A 27994-nucleotide genomic window follows, 5' to 3' on the forward strand; every position below is an offset into this window, starting at 1 on the left:
TGTTCACTGATATTATATAATATAATGTAAGAATATGTATCCACATGTGCGCCAAACCTGCGCGTAAACTCACCGAGCATGACTCCAAGAGTGGCCTGCCCAGAGCGCAGCGGATGGTCCTCAATTTTAATGCCGTCCAGCATGATGCGCGTGTCGGTCTGTTCTCCCGCAGAGAGACGCTGCAGTGACACCAGACCTGTTGCGATATCCATAAGAACATATACAGTCAGAGCCGGCAGGAAGATCCCCGGCACACGGAGCTGAAGCTGAGGCGCTAGGAGGGGAGAAGGGAGGGAGGGAGGGGAGACCTGTTGGAAACGTGCTTAAAGACGCGGAGGTGGAAAGACTGACTGAGAGGAGGGGAAGAGAAGCGGTGCGTAAACAAGGCGCAGACATTAAAGGTGGAAAAGTCTCGGAACAGTCACCTGCTATGATTAGACGAGCGAGGACGCACGGGATCTTCTTCTCCTCCCCGGGAAAAAGTGAAAGAAAGAGAGAAAGACGGGAGGAGGAGGAGGGAAAGAATCCGAGTTCTTCTTGCTCGGCGATGAAACCGAACGAGGAAAAAAGTTGACAAGAAATCCACAGATTGGAGAGAAGGGATGCAGATGTCCCGCCAGTAACTCTGTGCATGTAAAAGAGATGGTTGGCTGCCTGTGCCCCTGTCGCTGCAAAAAAAACGAAAAAAAAAAAAATAGATCAAGATTGAAGCGAGTAGATCCTCCTACTGCTGCACGGATGACTGCACCCCCGCCCCATTCACCGCCACTGGGATGCTATTGGAGAAGAGTGTGTGAGCTGCTCACTCAAACCACGACACCACAGCAGACTGTGTGGGAACGTGATACTTTACATCAGCCTAAACATTGACAACCATCACAACAAAAACAACAATAGTGTTAATATTAATAATGAGCTTGCGCAGTGTCATGATTTGTGGGAAATGCGCACTGAGGTGTGTTGTCGCGCTGCGATAATTTGCATGAGAGGGGAGAAGCACTGAAGTGTTGTGTATCTCCTGGAGCATCACCGCTCCTTTTGTGCTCCGTCTCCGCTGGAAGCTAAAGGACTCAGGCCCAGGCCGGCTCTGAGGAGGCCTCCTCCGGACACGGATGTCCAGCTTTCCACCAGGAAAGTAAATAGTCTATAATAATAATAATAATAATAATAATAATAATAATAATAATAATAATAATAATAATAATAATAATAATAATAATAATAATAATAATAATAATAAATGAGTTTTTTTATTTAAGCATCGGTTATTTTATTTTTCATTTTTTAGAAATAACTCAAAACTGCAAAGAATAAAATCCTGACGTTTTCCCAAATACACTTCACTCAAATACAGATTTTTTTATGAACTTGACGCATGAAAAAAAAAAAGTTTTTTTCCCTATAAATATGATTTAGTCAGGTTGCACATCGCACCAAGGCCTGTCTTCAAATGCTCTTGTGTTGTGCGTATCTGTTCGTGGCACGCTGCACAAGCGGCGGATGTTCGCCCCGTGTCTGGAAAATAATGGAGGCCAAAGATTGGGGACGCATGGATAGAACGCGTCTGCGTAAAGATTGCCTGTTTTCAATACTTTTTTTTTCATGTGATATTTAAAAAAAAGTAACTGATAATAATAATAATAATAATAATAATAATAATAATAATAATAATAATAATAATAATAATAATAATAATAATAATAATAATAATAATAATAATTGTAATGTAGTTTTTACATGAAAGGCGCACAATTTCAAAGTGATTCAATAATAAAAGAAAAAATAAATAGATGCAATAGTCAAACTTGAGAAGTGGTGCAGAATCCGTGAGTAACGTTTACTTTCGTGTTCAGGTCTCTGAGCGGCATGGAGGCTTTGACCTGTAGTCCACTCAGAAAACAGAGAGCAGATTGTTGCCGTCGCCCTCTGCTGGTCAAATAAAGAATGGCATGCGTGAGCATGAAGTTGGTTAGAAAAAAAAGGAAATCTCGAAATGGATCTTGCTATTGTAGAAATATATGTCCTAAAACCCAAACCCTGCATTTTTACTCCTCTGTTACAACAAAATCAGCGCCACCCTTGTGGCGACTCCCCCGTAGTTTGCGTCGTTTCTTCCTCCGTCCATCAGCGCGGGGTCAATCACCTCCTCATTGGATTATTTTACCACTAAGCAGCATTATGAGCTGAACGCCATCGATGGAATATAATCGATTGATTGTTTTAAAGAACGCACAAACATCTGCACCCCCCACCATCCCTCTATCCATCCATCCATCCCTCTCCTCTCATTGAGGAGCCATCGGTCAGGTCGCTCTGCGGAGGGAGAACATCAAACATTCATCCAATAAATCAATCCGCCAACTTTCAGCCTGTGGTGTTTTAATGAGCCGCTGCATAACCGCACCTCCCTCACCTTCAGCATGGCGGAGTAAAAAAAAAAACACACTAAAAAGAACAAAACCCCAAAGCAGGTGTGCAGCACAGAAAGCAAAGTGACTTTAAAGTAAGCAGAGCTGTTGCATCCATCGGAAAGGTAAGAGATCATTGCAAAGATGCGAGTTTTAGGAGGAAAAGACGCCACAGGCCTCTGCAGAAACTTCAAGGATGAAATTAGAGCGATGAGAAAAAGAATAAATAAAGAAGACTGGGGTAGTGCAAAATTTTGGCACAAAATATATATATAAAAAAACGAAAGTGTAATCTGTATCTAATTATATTATCTTCTGGGGGAGGGGTAAAAACAACGAGTCTGTTTTTACATACAGAGAAGTCAGCATCTATGCAGTTTCCTCAGCTTGTGATAATTCTTTGAAAGTGTGTATTTTCATGCAGTTATTTGTGAGTTGTGACAACATTTACATCGTATGCAACCCACGCGTGGTCTATGAGCAGACATGGAACAAGGTCAGGCCTGCACAACTTTATACATTTATACAACTTTATAGTTGTGTATATATATATATATATATATATATATATATATATATATATATATATATATATATATATATATATATATATATATATATATATATATATATATATATATATATGTATTTATATATAAAACCCGCATCCTCGAGCAAGCCAAAAATAAGTTTCGTTTTTAGTTTGTCAAAGATATTTTAAGAACAATTTTTGTTTGAAGCATAAAAAAAACAGTAGTTTGAATTGCCCAGCTTGTCATGAAAATGACATTATCTCCCGTAAAAACATTTAATATATTTCTTTCTTTTTTCTTTTTGATAATTAAAAAAAAACTTTTTGAAGTTTCCTTGTCCATAATTAATGCAGTATTGAAAGACTTATCGACATTTCCAACCAATCAGATGCCATTTAATCTGATATCGCTGAGTCTTGGCATTTCCTGTATCTTTGGATTTTCTTTTTCCTTACAAAAATGCTGTGATTTTTTACGCACGCAGCGCGCGCAGACGCAATGGAAAACTCCGAGATTTGCCCGGGGCCCTTTTAGGCCTGCGGGCCCCGCAGTGCATGGCAGCTTTGATTCTAAATTATCATCGGTGTCGCCAACTGGCTCCATTTGCTTTTCAGGGATCACCGGTATTTTTAAGGCTTTTCAGCAGCATAATATTGGAGGCTCAGTGAAGTTTTGATGCAAAAAGAGGAAGACAAACAGAGCAGTTATTTGCATCTCCCTCTGCTCTCACTCATGCAGCCTCAGCCCTGCACACGACTCTTCTTTTTTTCCCCAGGCAGCCAGAAAAAAAAAATGATACTGCAGGATAATCCCAGCTCCCAGAGGATTAGAGCAAAGTATAATACAGCACTGTCAACTCATGGCTAGATTTGTTTACGTTATGATTTATTGAATTCGGATTTTTCCCCTCCTCATCTCCCCTGTCAAATTTATTGAGTTCTTGACAAATGGCCTGACAGGACACGGTGTGACGGGCACGCTGACACACACGCTTCAAATAGTCTTTAAAGTGTTCGTGTGCAGCTCTTATGTACCAAAAAAAAGTGCAACAGATGAATATGGCATAAAATGGGATCGCAACATCATTTATTGACTCATTTGTTTTTGTTTCAGTACAACTGATATGTAATTATTTATCACGTTTTAAAATGAACAGAAAATGTTTATAATGCAAATAAAATGAATAAATAGCAGAAGCAAAGAGTGTGAAATAATACCACTTAATGGTAAAATTGTTGAGTAAAGATTGAAAACTCAATATATATATATTTCGTTGAATAATATTGCTTAAAACGCTCTGACAGGCAAAGACATAAAAAAATAAATAAAGATGCCTGGCAGAATAACCACACCAGCTGCACAAATAACGAGATTATATATATATATATATATATATATATATATATATATATATATATATACGCTAGCTATACGCTCCACTTGCTTGTTGTATTGTTGTCTTAGTCATTATGCAGCACTTTTTTTTTCCTTTTAAAGGTTCATCTGATGGTCTGTTTTCCTGTGATATCTGCCCCATGAGTACGGATGCATTCGGAGGCAAGAAAAAAGCAGCTTTGAGAAAAACAACATCCTCCTCTGCTGGACAGAGTCTGCAAATACAACTTCTACTGCTGTCCTAATACCAAAGAATTAATTAAAGAAAAAGAAAAAAAAAAATAATGGAGTGAACCACGAACCATAAGAATTGTTTTTTTTTCTGCTCATTTATTTTCATAAGAAATCGAAAAAAATAAATACATCTATAAATCTGCTGTAGATCCCCGTTACTGCATTTGTTGGAACTTTAACAAAGAGTTTTCTATTGAAGCCATGACCAAATCTGTTACAATAAAGTTTTTTAATAATTTACTACTATTATTTCAGCAAACTACTATTCACCTGTCTATTGTATATTATATATATATATATATATATATATATATATATATATATATATATATATATATACATATATATATATATATATATATATATATATATATATATATATATATATATATATATATATATATATATATATATATATATATATATATATATATATATATACATATATATATATATATATACACACAATAGATATGGGAATATAATAGTGGTATAAAATGTGTTTTTCTGAACAAAAGTTTTTAATTTTTCATAGCCTCAAAAGTTTGAAACTATCAACCAAACCTAATAAACATACAGACTTATTGGTTGACCAAATGAAGATAGTTTATTTTTTTTACTCTAGTTCACAATAGATAGATTTTATGTTTATATAAAAATTAGGCTAAAATGTTAAGGTAAAAAAATAGTTTAGGAATCAATAACAGTTTATTATAACAAGAAGGTAATTATTGCATTCAAGTTTCAATTTAAAAATTAAAATGTACAAATGGCAGAAATGCTAGACTAAACAACCACAAAAAAATGTTTTTTTATTTATATAAATTTCAGATCTCTTTCTTTGAGGCAAATAATGTTGCTGTGTTTGAGATCCTTCAGAAATTAATTCCTGTTGTCTTCCAGATGATTTTTGTTTCCTTTTTAACTTTTGTAAATTTACAGTCAATAAAAAAATTAAAAGAAAACCAGTAAAAAATAAATAGTTTGGGATATTTTGATGGGGAAAAAATCAAATAAAGCAAATAAAATCTGGATCTGATTTGTTTGTCATGAAATCTAGAGATTTAAAATGCAAAAGGTAAAGAACATGAAAAACAGCGATTAGAACATCTCAAAAACTTGAATGAGAGTTCCTCAAACATTTTTTTTCAGAGAATACCAGGAAGTACAGGTAACTGACATTTTACATGGTTCCCCTCAACACTTCTCTCAATGGGGTTAAAGCTTCTTCTCTAAACGATCATGCAATTTACCCGACTTGTCGCTGCAAAAAATAAAACAAAGAAAAGTTTTATGTGAGGAAGAAAATGGAACTCTGTAAGACTAGGGCCATGATTTTAGGATCCATGCCAAAATGAACAAGCATTGGCTCTCAGTTAGTGTAAAGTCTCTGTGTCTGCTGAACAAACTCCATGTGAGGGTGGACTTTGTGGCAGAAGAAGTGAGCAATAACCCCAGCTCATCCAGCTCCAAAAAGGGCCTTTTTTCAGCAAAACGTTTTCATGCCAAACACATCTAAATCAGCAGAACTCCTGTTTATTTATACACTCATGTATTGCAATAAATACAAAAGTTGTCAGCATGAACTTAACTGAGCCGAATATATGTAGACTAACAACAGAAATAATGTCTAACTAGTAACAAACTCCATCGTTTACACATGTGATGTTTTTATTCATCTAAATCAGACACACTTGATGCCTTTGTATGCACAAAAATGTGTGTGATTGGAAGTTTGTCATTAATAGGGCTGCACTTCAGAGGGAAGGGTACGTATCCACCAGATGTTTTGCAGCTGGGCGGATCTGGTAGTGAAGATCCAGACAGCATCTGTCACAGGCGAGCATTTCTAATCTGTCCTGAACATTAGACAGAGTGCACTCAAAAAAAAAAAAAATCTCACTTGCAGCATGTGCAGCTCTGTTCAGACCGTGCTCAGCTTTGGTTCTGGGAAAAATCAGCAAAACAAGAAAGAAAAAAAAGGATATTTGTCAGGTTCACTGGGAAAAAAGAGCAATTCTATTTTTTTTTTTTAATCGAATGTTGCTGAGGCAGAAAACGGCTGCTTTTAAGACAGACAGCCTGAGGCCACAGACCAGGGATTTGAACCAGAGATCCAGCAGAGCTTTGTGAGGTCAAGATCTGTCAGACAGCAAACCGCACAGAGTTTAAGGGAGAGGATTTCTTCAAAGCTCCGAACTGAACAGGAAATAAAGAATAAATATTTATACTAAAGTACACATTTGGGTTTTATCGTCTTTAGTGTAATGACTGATCAGAGGAATACGTTTTTCTGGGATTTTTCTGAACTGTAATTCAAAACGTACACAGGAGCTTTTAGATGACATACATGCTCTTTGGAGCTGTGGGAATCACAGCAAACTAAACTTGATGGTATCTAGATGTTTTTCCTTCCTGGGTTCATGTGCCTAGTTACCACTTGGTCAACCTCGTGCCCTGTGAACTGACCCTGTCCTCCCTCAGAGGTTTGAAAGCAAAAGAAACCCAATCCTCCGGGGAGCGCTCCCACTAACAAGAAAACTGCTGGCCCGAATCTCTCAGAAGTGCTGTGTTTTCCCACTGGACCACTTTCAGCTTAATAAACATCTTAACTAGCCAGAGGTCCCACAGGAGCCGCTGGGAAATCCTATGGGCAGCCAGAGCTCAGGAGCTGGCCTTTTATTACATCCAGGTGGCAGTTAAAAAAATGCTGGCTGACCATAAATGTCCAATAAAATGCAAGTGGCACCTTGGGGGGGGGAGACAGTCGGTGCACCTGTCTGTGGACAAAAAAATTCTATCTACTTCCCCTCGTGTCCGATCAGTTTGATGTCACACTCTGCAGGAGGGACGGAGTGGGACTAAAAGGGGCATCTGGTCCCAGAGGTTTCAGATGTCCTGATGGAGGGTTAAGGAGATAAATAAAAGTGGATGCACAAAAGTTGATTCAAAGAACCGTGAAAACAATTTCGTTTGACGTCTCATTTATTTAAAAAAAAATCTCTTTTATTTTTGCAAATACATTAAGGTAGGTTTGGAGTAGAAGTGGTTTGTTGCATATTAGCATCAACAGGCTTCAAGGGGTTAACATAAAAAAAGTCCAAAAACTGATGATAGAATGAAGGAAAAAATGTTAAAAACATTACAGCAAACAACAAAAAAGCCATGAAAGGAACTAAACCAACTATAAAAACTTAAAAGGAAAGAATAAGTAAATTCACACAGATGTAAGGGAACAAACTGTGTCCAAAAAGGTGTAAAAGACCCATTTCAAAAACTTAGTTACAAAATAAATGCATTCTACAACTGCAAAGCCACAAAAAGCAACAAAACAACACAAACATGATACCAAAACTAGTAAAACAAAAGACACTAAAGAAGTCTTTAAAACCACAAAGAAATGGAAAGTCTTTTAATGACAGACACTTTGTTTCTGCAAGTGTCTGAAAACAACCTTAAAAGTTACAGACATGAAGTCACAACATCTGGATGCCCCAATATTTAGCAACACGACACATTGTATGTGTGGATATTCTTGTTTACTTGACTCGTGGGCATAATCTTCAGCTGTCCTTGCCCTCATTAGCATCCGCAGGGAGGGTCAATTGTCCCACAGGTCTCAGTTGGACCTGGTCTCTATGTTGTCGCTTTGATCTGACTTGAAAGGATTTAATTGATTTCTGTGTTCCAGTGTCAGAGCGAAGAGGGGGAAAGATGCTTGCTGGTCATTTCACTACATGTGTAGACTATCTGAAGGAAAGGGGGGCAGGTGGTGGTGGGGGGTGGGTGAAGAGAGAGATCACTTCACACCTGACGACATCCCTGCACAATTACAGTAATGTGGCTCATGTGGGTTGGCTGCCGAGGCAGAGAGGGTAAAAGGGGAGGAGAGGCTGCTATATGTGGGGGAGGAAAAAGGTGGGTCTCTGCTCTGGGAGATCACTCATCTTACCTCAGCTGAGGTATGGATGGACATATATAATGTCCAACTCCCCCTCTGAGTGCAGTCTGGGGGCTTGTTAAGGTGGCTGTATGGCTGTAGTCACGCCACACGCCTAACCCACATTCTGAGTGGAGGTGAAGCTCTCCGGCACTTGATGACGTCAAGGAGGAGTTGGAGGTAAGGAGAGCACGAACAGATAAGTGTGTCACCTTTGAGGGAATCTATTTTTTTGCTTTCTTTTCCTCCCCAGTCATAAGAAGAATTATTCTCTTAGAATCAAAATCAAATCCTAATCTCTGTATTTGATTTGTGTCTGCTCCAAACATGCACTGCTAACTCCGTTAAACTTCACTTTTCCTACAATGTTCCACCTGAAAGTCCAGTTCTGGTCTGGACCTGCTTTGACAACCCCCCACCCCCACCCCCGCCCCCGCCTTTACTCCTTCACCTCACTCCATCTCTGGTCACCTCAGCTCAGGGGGAAACAGGGCTGTCAGAGGGAGAGTGGCAGGCTAAGCCCGTCTTAACACGGCACCTCAAACCACCTCATAAATACAGACTTCCTTTTCTAATTTCCAAGCAGCCTATCCACCTCGGCCTACATGCTTACACACTGCTGCATGTCATGGGCGAGGGTGTGAGTTTAAAAATGACCGTAGGACATCTGGCGGGCTCGCAGAGGGTGGAGCTTTGATCTGCTGCTCTGTGGTTTAGTTCAGCTGAGCCCCCCCCCCCCCCCCCCCCCCCCCCGGTCCACCTCTGCAGGTAACACAGCAGGAGAAAGAAAAGCCAGCAAGTTCAGGTGGGATAGATATGAAGGGATTCCAATGTTTTCAACCAGATTTGCAGAAATGCATAAATCGACACATTTCGGATGTAAAATCCTTAAAAACATCAAAACCAAAACAAAATAGAGTTTTTTTTTAAATACTAAGTGCAACATTTTTGCATGTTGACACTAAACTAACCAATTTTTTTCAAAGCAAAGTTTTGAAAGTAAAACAATTTGCAATCCCAATTTTAAATTTATCTTTTTTAAATAACACCAGTTTTTTTTAGGACTTGTTGTCAGGTAGATTTCACATTCACCACAGTCTTTTCTTGTTAACAAAACAGCTTTTATTAAGAAATATTACTCAGAAACCCTGTTGGATCGCTGAGGTTTTTAAGCTACATCAGATGTGTGGAGTTTGCTATCATCAGTAATGCAGCCCGTCATGTGTGCTGGAATGATCAGAAGCAAAAAGCCAGATGCTTTTCTTTTCTCTCTCTGACTGAAAGGAGAAGAGTTCCATGAGCGAAAACAAGCAAAAAATAGAGAGGAATTTAGAGCTTTAACTCAATTTTAAAACAGCAAAAGGTCACAGAAAACACAGAATATATGCTCTTGTTTCTGTTTTTCCCCCCATTACATTTCAGATATATTATTTGCATAATTTTTAAGTCCCTCTGAGAATTGCAGCTGCTTTTTATGAAGATGTGGGGATGTAGAACACACTGAATCTTCATTTTCTGTCCTCTCATTTAGAAAAAAAGTCTAGCTTTTTCCAATTTTTTAAAGAAACATGCAACTAAACCCAAAAATTCCTTTTTTTTAATTTATTTCATTTCCATGTTATTTAATTATTACACTTTTCTAAATGCCACTTTGGAGGCTGTAAAGTTTTGCTGTTGCTTTAACAAGACAAACAAACAAAAATAAACAAACAAACGAAACCATAATGATTTGCACAATAACTCTCTGACCATATATATATATTATTATTATTATTTTTTGTTTTTTGGTTGAACTGACAGTTCCATGCAACAAAAAAACATTTTTTTTTCTGAATGAAACTGAAATTTTAAGACGTGAAACTAAAATAAAACAGCTTTTAAATGATTTTTTTTTTATTAAAGCAATTGATTTTATGTCTGAACCAGATTTGAACAAAAATAGTGATTGGAACAGGAAACTTCCAACACTCCTTCCGAGTTAAGTTGTTTCAAAAAGTACATTACAAAGAAACATGTTTCTGGTGGCTTTTTTTATTTAATTGTAGGTTGAGCGTTCCCATTAATAAAAAAATAAAAAAAATATAAGGTTAAAAAAGAGTTCTAAAAAATCCTCTTACTATTGTGTTTATGTACATAGTTGTATAAAATTGATAGTAAAAAACAGTTTAAGAACAGTCTGAGTGATGTGTTTTGGGAAATCTAAAAGCCAAATGAGGGAAGAGTTAGCAGCGCTCAGCAGTTTAGTAGTGGGAGTTTGGATACATATGGCACGCTCTGTATTTGCAGCATTAAAACAGCAGGAAGGAAATCTGCTGGTGTTTGACGCTGTGCTGCTGCGCTCCAGGGCATCACTGACATGAGTGTCACCTTCGTGAAGGAGCGTGAAAGCTGCTCCCTCAGCAGAGGATTCCTCAGACCGACTCACTCTGATTTTAGCTACAGAACAGAGTAACACACACTCGCTGCGGGTTGTCATGTGCTATACGCCTCACTAAATACCTGTGAGTATTAAAAGCCATTAGGAACTTTGTTAGAAAAAGAATTCCCTTTACTGTTCACACACACACATAAGAAAGGAAAGCCCAGTTTACAGAAGGGGAACAAATGTATTTGTGTATTTTAACATGCAAAGCAGATTCTCAGAATAACCAACTCACAATCATTCATTATGACATAGATTTTTTAATGTAAAAAATATAATAAACTCTCTCTTGTTAAAGTGTTAAGTTTGAGAGAAAAAGTGTAAATGTCAGACCAAATTTACTCTTTATTCAAATGAAAACCTTTTCCCAACAGTCTTTTCCAGTTACAATATAGATTATAAATAAGTAAATGTCATTTTTGAAATAAAAACACATGCGACTGGGTGGAGGGGTTCCTGCTGACCTGGGCGGATGCCTTGGGAAAAAAGAAACAAAACAAACAAAGTCGTCTCTCAGAGCTCTGTCCATTCTTGCTGCACGCTGCTCATGAGGAACTTCCTGATGGAAAGACGTTTGTTCTTGAGATACCAGGGGAATCAGTTGGAGTGACGAAGTTCTGATCTTTCCTTTTATCTTACCTGACTGCATCTCTGTCAGCACTGCTGATGCACTTCAGCAAACAAATGATTCTACTTAACTTTGAGTAACTTTGTATGAACTCATAGCTTCTAGTCATCCATTTGTAGAAAATGTACATAAGATGTATATCACTGCAGATATAAGCAAATGTATTTATTATTTTATTGAAAACGAAAAATGTACTTTTTGTGATACAAGTAAAACCGAAAATTTGAACTAAAACAATAAATTATGACAGTCATTTCCAGAGTTTTGATTCTTTCAAAGAATTCTGTCTTTTACACATCATTACTGTTACTTTTTTGTACTGCTGCAGACTGCAGGAGTTTACAGAACGATGCTTCTCTCTGTGCCAAAGTTGTAGTAAAACTGTAAAAAGAAGAAGTAGCAAACTGTCAGTAACAGAAATGTCTTGGATTAAATCATCACACAAAGGGATACAAAAGGCATTAGTTTGAGCGGCAGAATAAGAAAAAATAAATAAAAGGCACAAATGTTAATGCCATCCAAAATAATTTAAATAAATTTAAATATTTGGGATTAGGCTTATTGTTAAATAAATTAAATTTCTTTAAAGCTCTCTTGCTATTACCAGAAGAATCCTGCTTCAGAAACCACAAAGAGCCACTGCCCCCTTGTGGCAATTAATGAGTATGGGATCATGACAAACATTCTTTGAAATGGAAGGCATTTCCGTTCATCTAAAATGCAGAATTTAGAAAAAATAAATAAATAAATAAATAAATAAATATATATGTATATATTTATTTGTAAAAAAAAAATGTACAAACATATTTATATAAACCTACTCTTTCATTAATGCAAAACCTTTTTGTGTTCCATAGTTAAAGTAAAACCTGTTGTATTATTATTTTTTTTCACACAAGTACAATCTGAGTAAAATTATTAAACATCGGTGGTAACACTGCATATGGCTTAAGCCCCTGATGAAGACCTAAAGGCATGCAACATGACACTTTCTTTTCTTTTTTTTAAGATTCAAATATGTGCTTCCAACCATCACTGTAATTACAGTTTTAAATGCCACATTCATTTCTGTGTTCATGTAAGCTGTCACAAAAACTGCTGCCATGCTGTGAGATAAAAGTTCCATTTGAGAAGAAAAATACTGTTTTAACTGCTACTGACCATGAGTTATAACCCTGAATGGGTATTAGAAGAGAAAAGGCTGGTTCAAAGCGCCTCTAAATCTTGACTTGCTTTCATCACTAACCTCAGAATTTAATCTAATACGTTTTCCCAAAATGTGCTCCACAGGGTCATATTTTTCCCAAAAAATGATTAAATGAAGGTCTAACTTTTTAAAGAAGTCAAATAATCACAAGAATTTGAATTTATGGTCCCAAAAGTTTCAAAAAATAAATGAAGCAAATGAGGTTTGCTTCGAAAATTTTAACTTTTCCTAACAGAAAAAAAAAAAAAAAAAGCATTGCTTTCTTCGTTGTGCACATGATGGCTGTATTTCTTCAACGCAGCACTAGGTGATGCTGCATGATCACTGAAATAAGTTTCCAACTCTTCAACAGGAGCAACTCGGACACAAAAACTGAAAGTAGGTGCTCTCATTAAAAAAAAAAAAAAAAAAGCTGCACATTTTCATCTACTCGAACAGAAGCTGTAAATTAGTCCAAACCTGTCACCTATCACAGGCCTATTATTTGTGTAAGAATTCAGACCCCCCACCAAAAAAAATAAAATAAAAAAATCCGTCCCAACATCTGGCACATTAAATAAACATTTCGATGTGTACGTGAGTTTGTGGATGTGTGTCTGTGGATGATGGATGGGGGAATGGGGTGTTATCAGGGAGAGCATGTATCAATGTCTGCCAGTTTTACACACAGCCTGACAGGACAGTGACACTCCAGAACATGGGCGGCAGTCACCCAGATGAGCCCGGCTTCATTTCCTGTCCCTGCTCCACTGCCAAAAATATGTGACATGTTGTCTTCATTAATTCCACCTCTATCTGGAGCTCTCACATACCCCTGTACACTACTGTCCTTCCATACAGTAACGTGGAAACACACAAACATGGCTTGTTGCTCCGACAGCCACACGCAATGGCTCCACAGAAGCACTGAAAACCAATCACACATAGGTGCTAATGAAAATCTTGTCATGTGTGCACACACACACCACTTTCCGCTCGGAAAAATCATTAGCCAGCCGCCAACAACATTTTTCAGCAGAGCAAACTACATAAAGATGTCACTTTAAATCGCTGACTAATTAACACTTAAAAAGACACAAATTAGATATGCGTGGCTAAAAGCAATTATAATATCCGCAAGTTTTGTGAGTCATTTGGGAAATGGAAAAAATGCCTAATTGCTGGAACCAACATCATCTGAGACATGGCTCAAGTGATGCCTGTTAGCAAATGGTCTCCTCTACAACTGTGGCTGCGACTGCAACAGTTTTCTTCAGTGACCTGGAGCACAAAGACAGGCACACTGGAAAAAATGTCTGTCTCAAAAGAAGTTCAAAAATATAAGAAAAAACAAATCTATCAAAAGAAACTAGCAGAAATTGTCTTGATGAGATTTCTTAAAATAAGTTGTGAGGTCCAGACCTTTCAAAACAAAGTGTAACCATGAAATTAGCTGTAAATATTCATATTTAATATGTTGCTGTGATAATTGTAAATATTATGTCTTAAAACTGTTAAATAGAAGTTCCATATCTTTAAAGTACTTTTACATACATATGTATATGCTTATACTTTTCCCCAAAATATCACTTTTAAGTGCCACGGCATTCCAACTATCCACATTTCTGGATGAATGAAGATAAGAAAGGGAAAAAAAAACATAAAAAAAAAGGTTGCACATAAATAATATGTGAAATATGAGTCCAAAAAATTGTTTCATTAGAAATATTACTTAAAATAAGATGTCAGCTGCAATTTATGAGTCGATTTGCTGGATATAAAAATAAGTAAGTAAGTAAGTAAATAAATAAATAAATAAATAAATAAATAAATAAATAAATAAATAAATAAATAAATAAATAAATAAGATGTTTTAAAAATTAAATGACCCAACTAGATTTTTAAAACTTATTTTCTTAAAATAACTTGTTAAACCTAACTAAAAAGTCAGTTTTGTCTTACATCAAGCGTAAAAATATATTCAAGCTAGAAACTAGTGATATTTTTTACTTTTCCAATGTAACTAAAAAAAAAAAAAAAAAAGATTTCTTTTCGAAATAATTTTTTGGGAAAAGACTATTTTAAGCCTGCACAAAGAGCGCCTAATGGGACAGTGACCTCTTCTGGGCTAAAGAATAAAAGTACAAACACGGCAGAAAAGGGAATAGTTTTATACAAACGAAAAAAGCTTTTCCTGAATATAAATAATATAATAATTAGTTACGCTACATTCTTTAGATCTACCTTTCAACTTTTCCCAAGTTTAAAGCTCAAAAAAAGAAAAACCTAATTAATGTTTTAATACAAAACCATAACAAAAAGGTGAAGTTGGTCAGTTTCCAGCTTGTTCACAAGAGATTTACTGACTGTTTTCCGCCTCTTTGTTCTGCACATTTCTTCACAGCGTAATAACAATAAGAGGGGAGAAGTAAAAATAACACAATGGTGAGGGATGTTTCCACTTGGAAACTAATTATCAAGCTAAGCTGTGACTTATCCTCATCAGCCTGGTCCCACCATTAATCTTGTGCTGTCGTCCACTCCACTAAATCCTGTGTTACACTATCTCACATTTACTTCATCAGCTCCAGCACAGCTGTAATTAATGATTTCTCATGCCCTTCCCTTCTCTTCCCGAGCTCAACTCACCATGTGTCCTCCTGCTAATCACACTCGGAGAAGAACGAGAGAAGGAGGAGGAGAGGCAGGAGCAGAGAGAAGAAGAGAAGAAGAAGAAGAAGGAAACAGGATGAGCAGTCAGCCTGTCTCCAACCCAGACACACACACACACACACACACACGCACACATGCATGTCATTAATACCTGCGCCGACAATGAGCTTCATTCAGATGACCATGTGACAAGATGGCGACTCTGTGTGATTTGGATAGTATCTGACAGAAGACAGAGGCAGAGTGCAGAACAGACACTCGGTTTGATGAGGGAGTGTTTGCTCTGTAACACATCTCAAACCCAACAGCACCTGTTCTTTTACAGTGGTCTGTCACTTCCTGGCAGTTCTGATACCAAGATACCGTGCTAATGAGAGAGAAGGGGGGTTGTCACTCTCTTTAAAGCGCACACACTCACACACACTGGCTCTCTTTCTGCCTCTTGCTCTTACAAACACTAAAGAATGATTTTTTTTTTCCTCTTACAGATTGCCTGTAGGCTATTTCATCAGAAACGGAGAAGACTTTGAAATGCTTTTTATTTGTTCTACACAATATCTAACTTTTTATGCCAAAACTGATTGGAAACTTGAAAGTTGCATGCAGGACGAGTGTGCTGAGCTATGTAGAGTCTTTTTAAGCGATGCAAGAAACAGGATTGAGCTGTTACAGGAAAGAGCTGGGGAATATAAAAGTCGAGCATTTCTGAACAGGAGACGAAGCTTTTAAGAGAGAATGGCTGCCTAGCGTGGCCTTGCTTTTATTCAATTGGGGCTTAGTGGAGCCAACAGGGCCTCGCTGTCTCAGACACTTAATTACAACCCCAAGACCATTTGCTTTGCATTCTGGGCCAGCGGCGTCGGCTGCAGTGGAGCGTTACAGCCTCTACTCACTTCCTCCTCGATCTCTGCCAGGGATTTGATCGTAATGCCCATTAAATTGACTTGCTGCATCTGAAATCAAAAGCACAGAAAGGAGGAGGGAGAAGGAGAAGAAGACGAGAAGGGAAGAAAAAAAGTACACACACAAGAAACATGGCGGTTAGGCTCATGGCTAAGTAAGCATGTTTAAAATCTTTAATCCTCTCCTTCTCTGTGTCAATACAAACGGCTTTAGTAACAGCTTCTTCCAGCCAGCCAAATGGACTGCATTGAGTCAGCCCTGCCTGACTGCACACTTTCATCCACTTTTTTAATTCTACATTAGTAATAGGGAAATGAAGATGCACCAGCAACCTCAGTGTACAGGGATTTGTACCTTTTTGTTTTTTCCACCAAACTTCTCAGAGACCGTAAACGGCACGTCGTCCAGAGCTGCAAACAGACCGGGGAAAAAACAAGGTTTGGATAAAGAATTTTACAAAATAAACATGCTTTACAAAAATAACATATTTTTAAACCTAACTATTTCCTGTTGAGATAATAAAACAAGCGATCCCCAGACACCCCAGCACCTACCCTCCCACTGTCTACAGAGAGAAGATGAAAGGCTTTCTTATTCTTTGCTGTATTTGAGTACCTCTCTCCTCCAAACCAGCCCTTTCCCAGCTGTCTTCCAGTTTAATTACTCTTGATTATTCCAGATTCTGTCTTGTCTGAGAGATGTTCACCTCTGAAACAAAGACGCACTCACACTAGGCACTGAAAAGCGGAAATAAGGGAGACAAAACATTCGCCAGATAGGAAATTTGCATGAAAATACACCACACTGTTCAGCAGGCAAAAAGTGGATTGAAATGAGGACTTGCCAGAAGCGTGGTGGTATAATTAGCATTTGACCAAACAAACGAGCTTCAACAGAGCTATAATTAAGCAGGCCTGTAATTAAGTGTATGCCCTTTATCATAATGATCGTGGTTAAAATGGTGTGATGGCTGCCAGTTGATTATTAATGGTGTAACCCTGTCCTGCATGCATCCTGCACTGGAATCAAGGTGTCACGACTGTCAGGCTAGAGAGCAGCCCTTTGTTTATAAAATACATTAGGGCCCAAATTAACACAGGGTGACAAGAGACACAAAGGCTCCTGCTTTCAGGATGAGGGGAAAACTTCTGCTGCTCTGCTTCTTTATAAAATTCCCAATTTGGAGGCACAAAACTGGCTGAGGTTGTCTTCCAAAGAAACTCTACGCACTAGGAGGCCAAGCTTCAAAACTTGCAGCTCTGATGGACCCAAAGTCCATCAGACCTTTGGCGCAGGAAAAGGAGCTAATAAATGTAAGCTGGTGGCCCTTGTGAGTCATCATTTAGGAGGTGACGCTCCTTTTGGCCTTTCCTGCTCATTGACAAGTATGAATTTATAAGATTTCCTCCACTTTGACACTTATGTGATTTGCTTTCCTTTCCTCTGTAATTACAGATCCATTACAGATCCATTGCTAGGCACTGTTCCACAAACGTAGTACAAAGTGATCTTTATAATCAAAATATGACCCCTTGCCTCAAGGACCAAAGGTACACTTATCCCGTTTTTCTTCTGCAACATGTGGCACAGTGCTTTCTAAGACTTTGCACAGAGGTGCTTTGAGCTAAGCACTAACCAGGGCATGCTTTCATGCACAGAAGAAGACAGTTTAAACATTTACCATACTCAGCAGTGTCAAATTACATTATTAACACTTGAAAAGGGGACACTTCCAATACTAGGAAGCCAAAAAGAGTTATTCAAAGAAAATGATGACATTTAATTATGTGTTTCATCGAAAACTCTTAAATGCCACCTTTAGAGAGGTGCTAGAAGATCACCAAAATCATAAGGAAATGTCCTCTGAGAGCACCCAATCTCATGGTTTAATAACTGTTAAGGAATTCCAGCCCAGATCAAAATGATCCAACCAACTGGCAGCCCCAATAATTTCAAAACCCATGACCCCATCCTGATTTAAAAAAAAACAAACACATACCAGGCGAAGGGACCAAAAAGATGTCATAGCCACAACATTCTTCTCTACTACGGCATGCTTTAAATGTGGGGTTATTCGGAGCATGAAACCATGTGGGCTGACAGCATGTTTATAACTAAAACATAATATAAACATGTGCTACTGTGTCGCTGGCAGCACCTAGACCAAACCAAGGTAGGCAAGGAGAATACATTTGAATCTCCAGCCAGCAGTGGGAAGCAGAGATTGTGGCGGCTGATGGATCTACACGGCATGGACAGATGACTGCACACAGCTGAAGGCCAGAGGCTTTCTTTATTGCTCATGGATTACATTTAAAACCAGATCTCACTTTGTATTCCCCCTCCATCTATACTAAGAGGCTATCTCACATCCAGAAAAATGAAGACACAGGAGCTGACTGGCTGGTAAAAGATGAATGCTGTACTGTGAAGTAATCTGAAGGTGAAAGGGCAAAAATAATGTAAATCGAATCTCCTGACCGGCAAATCCAGCCTGAAACATGTTGTAGCCTCTCAAATGGCCAGGCTACACTCCATTAACTCATGAGTGTTCTGCAGTGTGGGGAATTGGGTGGTTATTTGGCACTTGAAGTCTGAGAGGGCAGTCAATACAAAAACATCTGGCAGGACTTTTGCTACTGTGACTATGATGATGATGGTGATGATGATGGCTGTGAGCGCAGAGGTGGCGTTAAGTAAGGAGGACCCTGTGGCTTGAGCGATTGCAGTGTAAAGAACGAAGTCAGCACAGGCCCCGTGTGGATCATTGCCTTATTAATGACTCCGTCAGGTGCGATGAGCAATGGCTGCATTGTCATCTCCAGCCCTCGGGCACAGATGAATGGCTGGTTCAGGGCGGGAAGGGCTCGCTCGTACGCCAGGCTGAGCTCTAATCCCTCACTCTTCCATTGTTGGATGCACTGTCACCCCGGACTTCAGCGGCACAGTACAATGCATTTCTTGGGGTGCAACAGACATGGCAACACATAACGCATGCAGCACACACTAACAGATAAACCACATCGAGTTGTGCTCCAACACTGACTGATGGAAAAATATGCGTGGGTGATCGAGCATACCCCATATTACCTGAACCACAACTCAACAGTAGCACTAGGAGAATGTTGATGAACTTTTATTTTACACTTCACTAAACCAGCAGAATTGCATTGATCTCTGTCTAGTATGATTACTGGGGTGAGTCTGTCTCGTTGCTGAATTAAGTGCAGAAGTCAAAGGCAGGGCAATAATGCTCAGCTGCAAATGAATGTCTATTAGGTTTGATTTGATTTTTTAGAACCATAGAGTCATAGAGAAATACAACTGTATGTGAAGCAGCTAAAAAAAAAATCTTTATTTTGAAGCTTCTGTATTTCAAGTTTTATAAAACTTTCTTTTAGTGGAGCCATTCTTTCCATGCTGATGTGACTCTCAATTTGAGCCAGATTCCTGCTTCTGACCACAGAATTGCTATTCTAGTTACAGACCCCACTCTCTGTCACCAATGCAGATAATGGTGTGTAGATGAGAGCTGGAGGAGAACCCCCTATGCCCACTCACAGCCCTTAGCCCCACTCTGACATGAGGAATAGTGCCCGAGCCTGACAGCATCTCAGAGACATATTACAGTTTATTTTGTCGCCCGGGCATGCCATCTGTGCCATTCCAATGGAGGGTGTGTGTTCAGGCTGCTGCAAGAGAGAGGACACGAGGCTCTGGGTCCCTTAGTAGCTCTGCAGCCACGGCAGGTCATTAGTCAAATTGCCTAATGAGAGAGAATACAAATGGCCCCCTACCCTGACAGGAGGAATTTTGGAGGTGTCAGAGCTCCTGACCCGTGCTATGAGAACAGATGATAGCACGTTGCTATTTTCAGACTCCTTTAATGACTATGGCTCTATGAAACCCATTCTTTTATCTACTTTTTTTTAATTTAAGACACATAAAATTTGAAAAAATTAAAAAAATAAATGAATAAAGAAATACATGCATCAATACATTAAAGGTCCAGAATGCAAACATTGGAAGTTTAACTCTTGAATTATTTAATGTTTACTCGGAAGTCAATTAAAATTCCTGAAAGAATTTAACACTGATACTAAAGCAGTTTTTGCCCAGAAATGATGTTGAGAGCTTTCTGGTAATGTATTTTTAGTTTTCTCCACTGGCTTGTGTGCAGCTAGTTTCCTCAGCTGCACTGAAGTGTATGCAACCTTCTGCAGCAATTCTCCTGACAGCAAGTTGGTTAGTGTGTGCTGAAATATTAATTTCTTTTCATCTGAATGTTCAAAAATGTAAACAAGTTTAAAAGGTTTCTGAATACTAAGAGTACCAGGCAAACGATGCAGTGAATGAGTATGTTTACAGTTTGAGCTGAGGCTCCTAAACACATTAGATTTATGAGTAAACAGTCAACGAATTTGGAATAAATATTTGTGACATTTAGTGGTTATTTTCTTTAATCCTATTTGCATTTTTAGTAATAGCTATCCACTCATCAAACTACATTTAGGTTTAATTTAATCTCAAGTACAGTACAACAAAATACAACTTTTAAAAGAAAAACAAAGATTATAATGAATGGTCTATTTTCAAAATGATGTCATATGTGTGCACCGAACTATAAAGCTAGGTTCACACCGGTTTCGCGTTCAAGCGGCCATTTTTAAGGAAGAGTTTATGTAAATGTGCGTTTCTGGCTTCTTTAAAACATCTCTCAAGTTTTCTATGACGGTTTTGGGGCTCTACGTACATTCGCACAGCCATTGAATGCGTGTTGCAAGTTAAAGCTGGCCGATGACCAATCAAACTTGGGTTTGGTGGTGACGTGTGGCTGTCTTCTCTTTTAATTCACACAAGTGTCAGCCATTTAAAAATTGATCACGGAGGACAGATTTTATTACCTGTTGACCATAACTCTAGAACCTATTTGTAACACGCTACACCTTAGTCATGTTAGAAGTGTTAGCCACATTAACATATTTGCAAAACCTGATATTCCTAATCTTGATTGCAACACATTATAAAAAAAACAGAAGCCAGCATGTTAAACCTTAACCACGTTGGCATATTCACAATAACACCCAACCAAACATTTTGACAGACTGCCTGTAGGCTACCTATAAAAGTCATGTTAACATCAATCAACACAACCAGGAATAATGCACATATGAGGTGTTCAAGATTCTGCCATCTTTTGAAAAAAACAAGGCTTTTTTAGTGTACCTTTTGGTGCAGAAAATATGGTAATTTGATGTAAGAATTTATTAGGATTTTTTTTTTAATCATGTTTTTTTCTTCAATAAAAGATTGCAAAAGTAGAATCAGCCATTAACTTTACCCATTTGCAAAAGGGAGTCCTTAAAATCTGATTGTGGGTTTGAGCGGATGGTCCAAGCAGACGCTGGTCCATCAGTTTTTCCAGAAGGAGCGCAAACTCAGCAGCATTTGCAGTGAAATGGTCACAAACACAGCTGCATAACTCAAGATCTGTGGCTTACACGTTTCAAAAACCCTGTATGACCACTAAGGAACAAGTTGTACTTTTAACTGCTGAGCATGAAGTATTCAGAAGGTGTGAGGTCTTTTTGTGCAACTAAGTGGCTCCAAGTTATTTATTAAAGCTGTAAACGTGAGAAAAAATACAGGGACAATCCTTTGTGGTGGCTAAGAGATTGAGATCTCTGTAGAAATTAAACAGACAATCAGACTTTAATCAGTAACACAGACTATTTTAAGACACTACCATGGAATTGATCCCCAGCTGTGGCTGCTGGTAAACGTGCAGCAGAATGTGTGTATAAATGGGGTTCGCCTCTCTGGACAAGTGTAAAAGCTGGCAGAGGGCTGACAGTAAATTGCATGTGCCGGATGGGACACAGCAGAAGGCACAATTACACAAATCCCCTCTTAATTAGCGGTTCTGTGGGCAAACTAACCCGTAATGATGCGAGGGATGTGGCGAGCCCCAGAAATCCTAACAAGAAACACTCAGCAGCACTGAAGACTGGGTCAGATGGTCCCAGCTCCCCTGAAGTACTGACTGACGCTTGATCTGTTTTGATCAGCACAGCTGCAGGAGACCACTCCCATGTAGCCGTTCCCCCCTCACAACCCCGAAGCCTCGCTGAACTACCTGCCCTCTGGACTGTGGGTAAAGCAGCCAGCCCTGTGCGGTTGTGGATGGCGTTATTAAGTTTTTCGTGCTCACAGTACCAGGCAATGTAAAGTGGCATCTCGCGGTGAGTGATGAACTGTGCCAGAGCGGAAGCAGGAGGGATGACAGCCAAAGAGGCATCCTTGGCAGCCACTAACCTGGGCATCCACCAATTTATCATCCCCTACTACCAATGCACCACTGCAGCCCCACCATTTGTCATTAATTATGCTGAAAAGGATGCCATTAGTCTCCTGATAAAACAGACTGGTGTTGGTATATTGCATTAACAAATGAAAAAAGATACATTTTTGCATTAGTTTTGTAAAATCTTTTTGCATTAACTTAAAAAACCCACATTCCATTATTTTAATAAAAACACAGTGCTGTCCACTTTGAAATCTAAATAAAAATGTGTCTTGCTTATTAGCAAAAAAGATGACTACAATGCTCAGCTTTAACTTCTTCCCTTTTCCCCTGTCTTTCCTTTTACCATTGCTTAAAAAAGTCTTCATCTATAAAAAAACACTGATGTGTTTGAACTTTTGCACAGCAACTTCATGGTTCTAAGCAAACCAGTCAGAGCAGAAAAATTTAATATAGCTTCTGGGAGCCCCAGATGCCCTTTTCCAAAACGACTTCATTCCCAGAATCTCATTGTGCTTTCTAAATCAGCACAGTATGTATTAGAACATCATTAATTACAAACTTAACAAGTCAGCAGAGCCATTAAAAGATCTTTAAGGCATATTTGACCATAAATCTCCTTAAACTATATTTAATGACTGAATTTTGTGAAATATTTTTTATCAAGTTCTAATTAGATGTGTGATAACAAACCCTGCTGTACATGGGGCAAATGAGGGAACCAAATGACAGGCCCATCCATTGAGGCCGTCCACCTCTGGACACTGAAACTAATGGAGCACTGCTTCTATCTCAAGGATGGATAGAAAGCAATGAGGGATGAGACTCTACAGTCCAGCCTGGCCTGCAAATGCAAAGCCATTTAAAGCTCCTTATTTGAATGTAATAAAGGTCCAAAAATGCCTGGGGGCCCTTGGGGCTTTAGTCAAAAATTCCATTAGATCCAAACAGGATTGATCCTTGAAGCCTAATAGCAACGGTACACTGTGATTGTGTTTATCTAAAAAGCACATAAATGCAAAAAGAAACAAGTTTGCAAGATCTTCATGTTCTCCCTTGATTTAGACTACATCTGAACGAACAACATAAATATATAAATGTATATATAAATCAATCTAAGGAAAAGCACTATAAAAATAAAATGGAATAGCTCCTAATAGTTGTGACAAGACTGAATAACAGAAAGAAATATAGAAACTACATTTGCTGTTTTCAACTGACCACTTGTGAGTGGAATGCTGAGAAGCCTCATTATGTCATGGCCTAAAAATATGGTGAAGAGATTTTTGGTTATAGCAAATGCTGAATCATGGTATACACTGCAAACTACTTGAAAACCTTGTTTTTAGGCATTCAAACTCTTTTACCAGGTTTTAAGTTTAACTTATCTCTGCTCTACACCTTTCAAAGCTCATCTCAAAATCAACAAAAAAAATCTTTTACAGAGTTTGAAATAAAAAAATATTGTAAAATAAGTCAAAATATTTTTGCTCTATACTAGTGACGTTTGAAAAACTTGATTCAAGACAAAAAAATGCAAATTGCTGGGTATTTTTAGTTCAATTTTTAGGATGTTAAAGTTGGACTAGTATTCATTGTCATTATTTTGGAAACAATAAGTTAGATTTAGGTTTTAAGAATAGGTGCTGGTTCAAGATTTTATGAAGATTTATTAAGATGTTATTCTCATTTTGTTCTAAAATGAGTCATTTCTACTTATGACCCTAGTTTTCTGTCTGTGTAATCAAATTGAACAACAGTTAGGACCAGAAAAACCCAAAATTACAAACCATTTGCTTAGAACTATCAAAAGAATGCCTATTATTGCGCTGCATAACATTCCATTCTTATTAAATCTATGTAACAGCTTTTTTAGTTTATTTTTCCATTTTTGATTGCTTGTATGGAACTCCTTGTTTCTAGATTTTTGCTATAAGATTTCTTGTTTAGTAAAAATGACTTGCTCCTTGGACCGATCATTTTACTATTTTCTAGTGATTTTTTTCTTAGGATTAGAGTTCTTCGCCTATTTTTTGGCTGCCTTTATTTAAAGTTTAGTGTCTGATTGTTTCAAACGTTACGGCTCTTTGTTTAAGATAGCCTGCTGCTTTTATTTAGTCCTCAGTATATTTAAGACCAAACCTAATCATCATATGTTCAGGTTTTTACTTTCTTTGTACTGCTTCTGGAAGTTTCTGCCACCGGGACAGTAAGTTGCATTTGCATTCCTAACCCAAATTATCTATAAGGAAAACAATTGTGTGTGTAGTTCCACATTTACTGACTAAAGATTTATTTATGCTAACAAGCAATGGCCATGTCATTTTCTGATCAGTAGATTTCTGAAAAAAATAAAATATTATATTCAATTTCTCACAAACAATATCCGAGTGTTCAATAATGCAAAGAAAAGCAAAACCAAATCAAACACAAAATTACAGTAAATAAAAATATTTAACAACAAGTCATGAACAATGTATTACTTTAAAACTGAGCTCACTTGTGTCTTTTGTCAGTGAGTGTTGTTTCGGGGGATCTGTCGCACCGTGTGCCCCTTTTGTTCTGTTTTGCCTGTTGCTGACCGTGAAAATTAAGAGGCCAAACACGGCTTTTAAAAGCATTCCTTTCGTGCCTTGATGTAAGCTCTGGCACTACTTCAAACGTCAAGACCGGTTTCATAGAAATCCCATTCCATCTAAAGCAAAAGTGCAGCAGTAAATCTGCCCGTGCCTCCCCCATAACACTTGCATAAATGATTCCCTCAGCCCAGTTTAGTTGATGCAAAACAGAATGTTAGTGAACTGTGGACGAGGCTGCAAAAGGCTGCCCAAAAAAAACAATGCTCGGCAATGCCATTGATCTCTAAGAGAGGAAAGTGGGACGGGGGAGGATGGAGAAAAGGATAGCATGCACTTGGAATAACTTTTGTGTTGGTATCAAATAGTCACATTTTAATCCCAACCTAAAGAATTGTGTTATTCTAAAATGTAACCCCATCGGTGCAGAAGCAGTTGACATCCATCATGGGTTGAGATAAGAGTGGGCTGATCTCTTCGCTCTGCACAGCCATGCCCACAACTACACGGGGAGATAAGATGGAACTTTTGTTTGAAACCTGATGAGAAGCCTCTTAGAAAGAAAGCGCTGTGCTAGAAATAATCTTTTTTCTCCATGTTAGTCAATCGAGAAATGGTGTATTTTACGAGGGGGGAAAAGAAAGGGGAGAAAGAAAGTAATTTTGCATAATCAGTGAGCACCATCTGGAACAATTAACCAAATTCCACAGAACTCGGAGGATCAGTCATATTGGCTTATTAAAGATCCAGAATTATACAAGTAATAAATCCTTGGAAAAACGAAGCGTCCCCCTGCCTGTCACGACTATTTTAACTTCAAATACAGTGGAATTCTTGATAAGGCTGAAAAAGGAGATTAATATATGCAAATTTTGTGGGGCATTTAAAAGCCCCCCAACAACTGTCTCATTTTTTCCCTTTTTTTTCTGTCTCTTATTATGAAGCTTTATGTTTTATTCATACACCAACTCACCTGTCATTTCATAAGCTATAATATTATGAGGGTATTATTAAACAGTATAAAGTGGAGCTTTAATTGGAAAGCTCTATTGCATTTTCCAATTATTTGTAGCAAATTAAAAGCAGATGCATATAGTTTAATAAGAATTCAAATATTGTCTCCTGAAAATCAAAAGTCGCTGTCACCCTGCCAAGATCTTTTGCAAATCCAAGTTAATTTTGAGCCACATATTCTTTTCGTCTTCCTTTTCATCTGAGAGATGAATTGTCTAGTGCTTGTTAATTGAAGGCCTCCTAATGGATGGGGAAATAATTGCTCTCCATATTATGTTAGATCAGGGCCAGTGTCAGGATTTATTTTTGATTATTGCTATAGATATGCAAATGTATTCTTTTTTATTAGATTTATCTTTTTATCAGGTGAATGCCTGCTGTTTAGTGTCTGTTGTTTAGTTGGTTAATAAAAAAAGCAGACATTGCATACTTTTATTTTGGAATTTCAGACTTATTTACTTCATTTCATCAAACCTTTTTCTAAAACATTTGAAGGTTTATAGAATCTGCTTTAGAATCTCTGGATTAACTGTCAATTATAGACCTAATAGGAAAAAAAAGACCTGGCATGGATCATAACAATGTTGTCGAATGAAAGTAAAAGGTTGAAGCAGCTGAGAAAACTTTTAAAATGAGCCTCAACTGTCAGCTGATGGAGGGCTGCAAAATAAATGTGAATTAGTTTTTAATATTCTGGTAATAAATGTCAAAGCTTCTGCACATCACATCTGTACATGATGTGACTGTAGATGACAGATTTTTCCGACATGTTACCTCTCCTCCCCTCATCTCTCAAGCTTTTTTTTTTTTTTTTTTGGAGGGGGGGGTGTTGGGGGGTAGGGGGTAATAGTGGTGGTGGTGGAGGTTGTTTTGTTGGCAAATGACGGAGGGTTTAATCAAGAAAGCAGGCAATTCATCAATCCTAAAGAAGGCGCCTGTAGAACCCTGACAGAGCGCACATGGTTTTAGACCAACTCGAACCCGGCCAGCTGTCAGCCCACACACACATGCGCGTGCAGGCGCCAGAGCACACACACACACACACACACACCAGAACTACCACCACACATTTGCTGTCAGCTGCAACCTCACACTTGGTCTACAGGCAATCGCATTATTAATGAAGCGGAGCTATGTTCTCTGAGATTTGGAAAGTGATGCTTTAAGGTTGAGGAGTGCGGCATATCAAGCAATCAAATGAGAGCCATCTTTGACTAAATCTATTATCCTCTTTTCTAAAAAAAAAAATCACATCAGTTCATGAGGGGAGAAAGGTGGAAGTCTGTACACCTGCAGAGGACAGTTTTCTGCAGACAAATGATGACTGCTGGCAGAGTACTGTACAGTGTGTGCATGTTATTCACTGTCACTCACATCCCGTCCCAGTGGACGAAGCGAACACCAAATGCAGCAAAGCATCGAGCTGTATGCTAATGTCTGCTACTTCAGAGCATGTCATGGCCACGCTTTCGAATGATGAAAAATTCCCACAAAATTGATGCATTTATTGTTAAATTATTTAAAAAGGTACTTTTGCAATGTTTTTTTTTATTTAAAAACATTCCTGATACGATTTACATCCAAAAGATTTGACTTGGAGCGATGTTTACTGCATAAAATTGGCTGCATTTAAAGCCTGATCCTGGGTGTGCCACTGCTTTTGTAGCATAAGAAATCCTCACCACATGGTGTCTCTCTCCAGCTGGATAAGAGACTGTCTGCCTCATTCACCTCGTTTGGCTCACACACTCCTGAAGTTCATAGGATTCCAGCCAACT

General features: G+C 38.2%; 2 protein-coding genes across 3 annotated transcripts in view; both read right to left on the reverse strand.

Moving 5' to 3' along the window:
- lmx1bb (LIM homeobox transcription factor 1, beta b) overlaps window positions 1-1038 on the reverse strand; it is a 41524-nt gene extending 40486 nt beyond the window's left edge. Inside the window, exons 1-2 of the mRNA XM_023958625.2 lie at window positions 426-1038; window positions 74-196 (exon numbers count right to left, since the gene is read on the reverse strand). Coding sequence (XP_023814393.1) covers window positions 74-196; window positions 426-633 — 331 coding nt within the window. The 5' untranslated portion in view covers window positions 634-1038. The remainder of the gene's footprint in view (window positions 1-73; window positions 197-425) is intronic.
- A 9998-nt stretch (window positions 1039-11036) lies between these two features.
- mvb12bb (multivesicular body subunit 12Bb) overlaps window positions 11037-27994 on the reverse strand; it is an 89493-nt gene continuing 72535 nt past the window's right edge. For both annotated transcript variants that reach the window (XM_078952731.1, XM_023958624.2), the window contains exons 8-10: window positions 16677-16732; window positions 16313-16372; window positions 11037-11941 (exon numbers count right to left, since the gene is read on the reverse strand). In XM_078952731.1, the coding sequence (XP_078808857.1) occupies window positions 11900-11941; window positions 16313-16372; window positions 16677-16732 (158 nt within the window). In that variant the 3' untranslated portion in view covers window positions 11037-11899. The remainder of the gene's footprint in view (window positions 11942-16312; window positions 16373-16676; window positions 16733-27994) is intronic.

This window comes from Oryzias latipes, chromosome 9 (genome assembly GCF_053564925.1).
Source record: "Oryzias latipes strain Hd-rR chromosome 9, Olatipes_Hd-rR_3.1".
Classification (NCBI taxonomy): Eukaryota; Metazoa; Chordata; class Actinopteri; order Beloniformes; family Adrianichthyidae; genus Oryzias; species Oryzias latipes.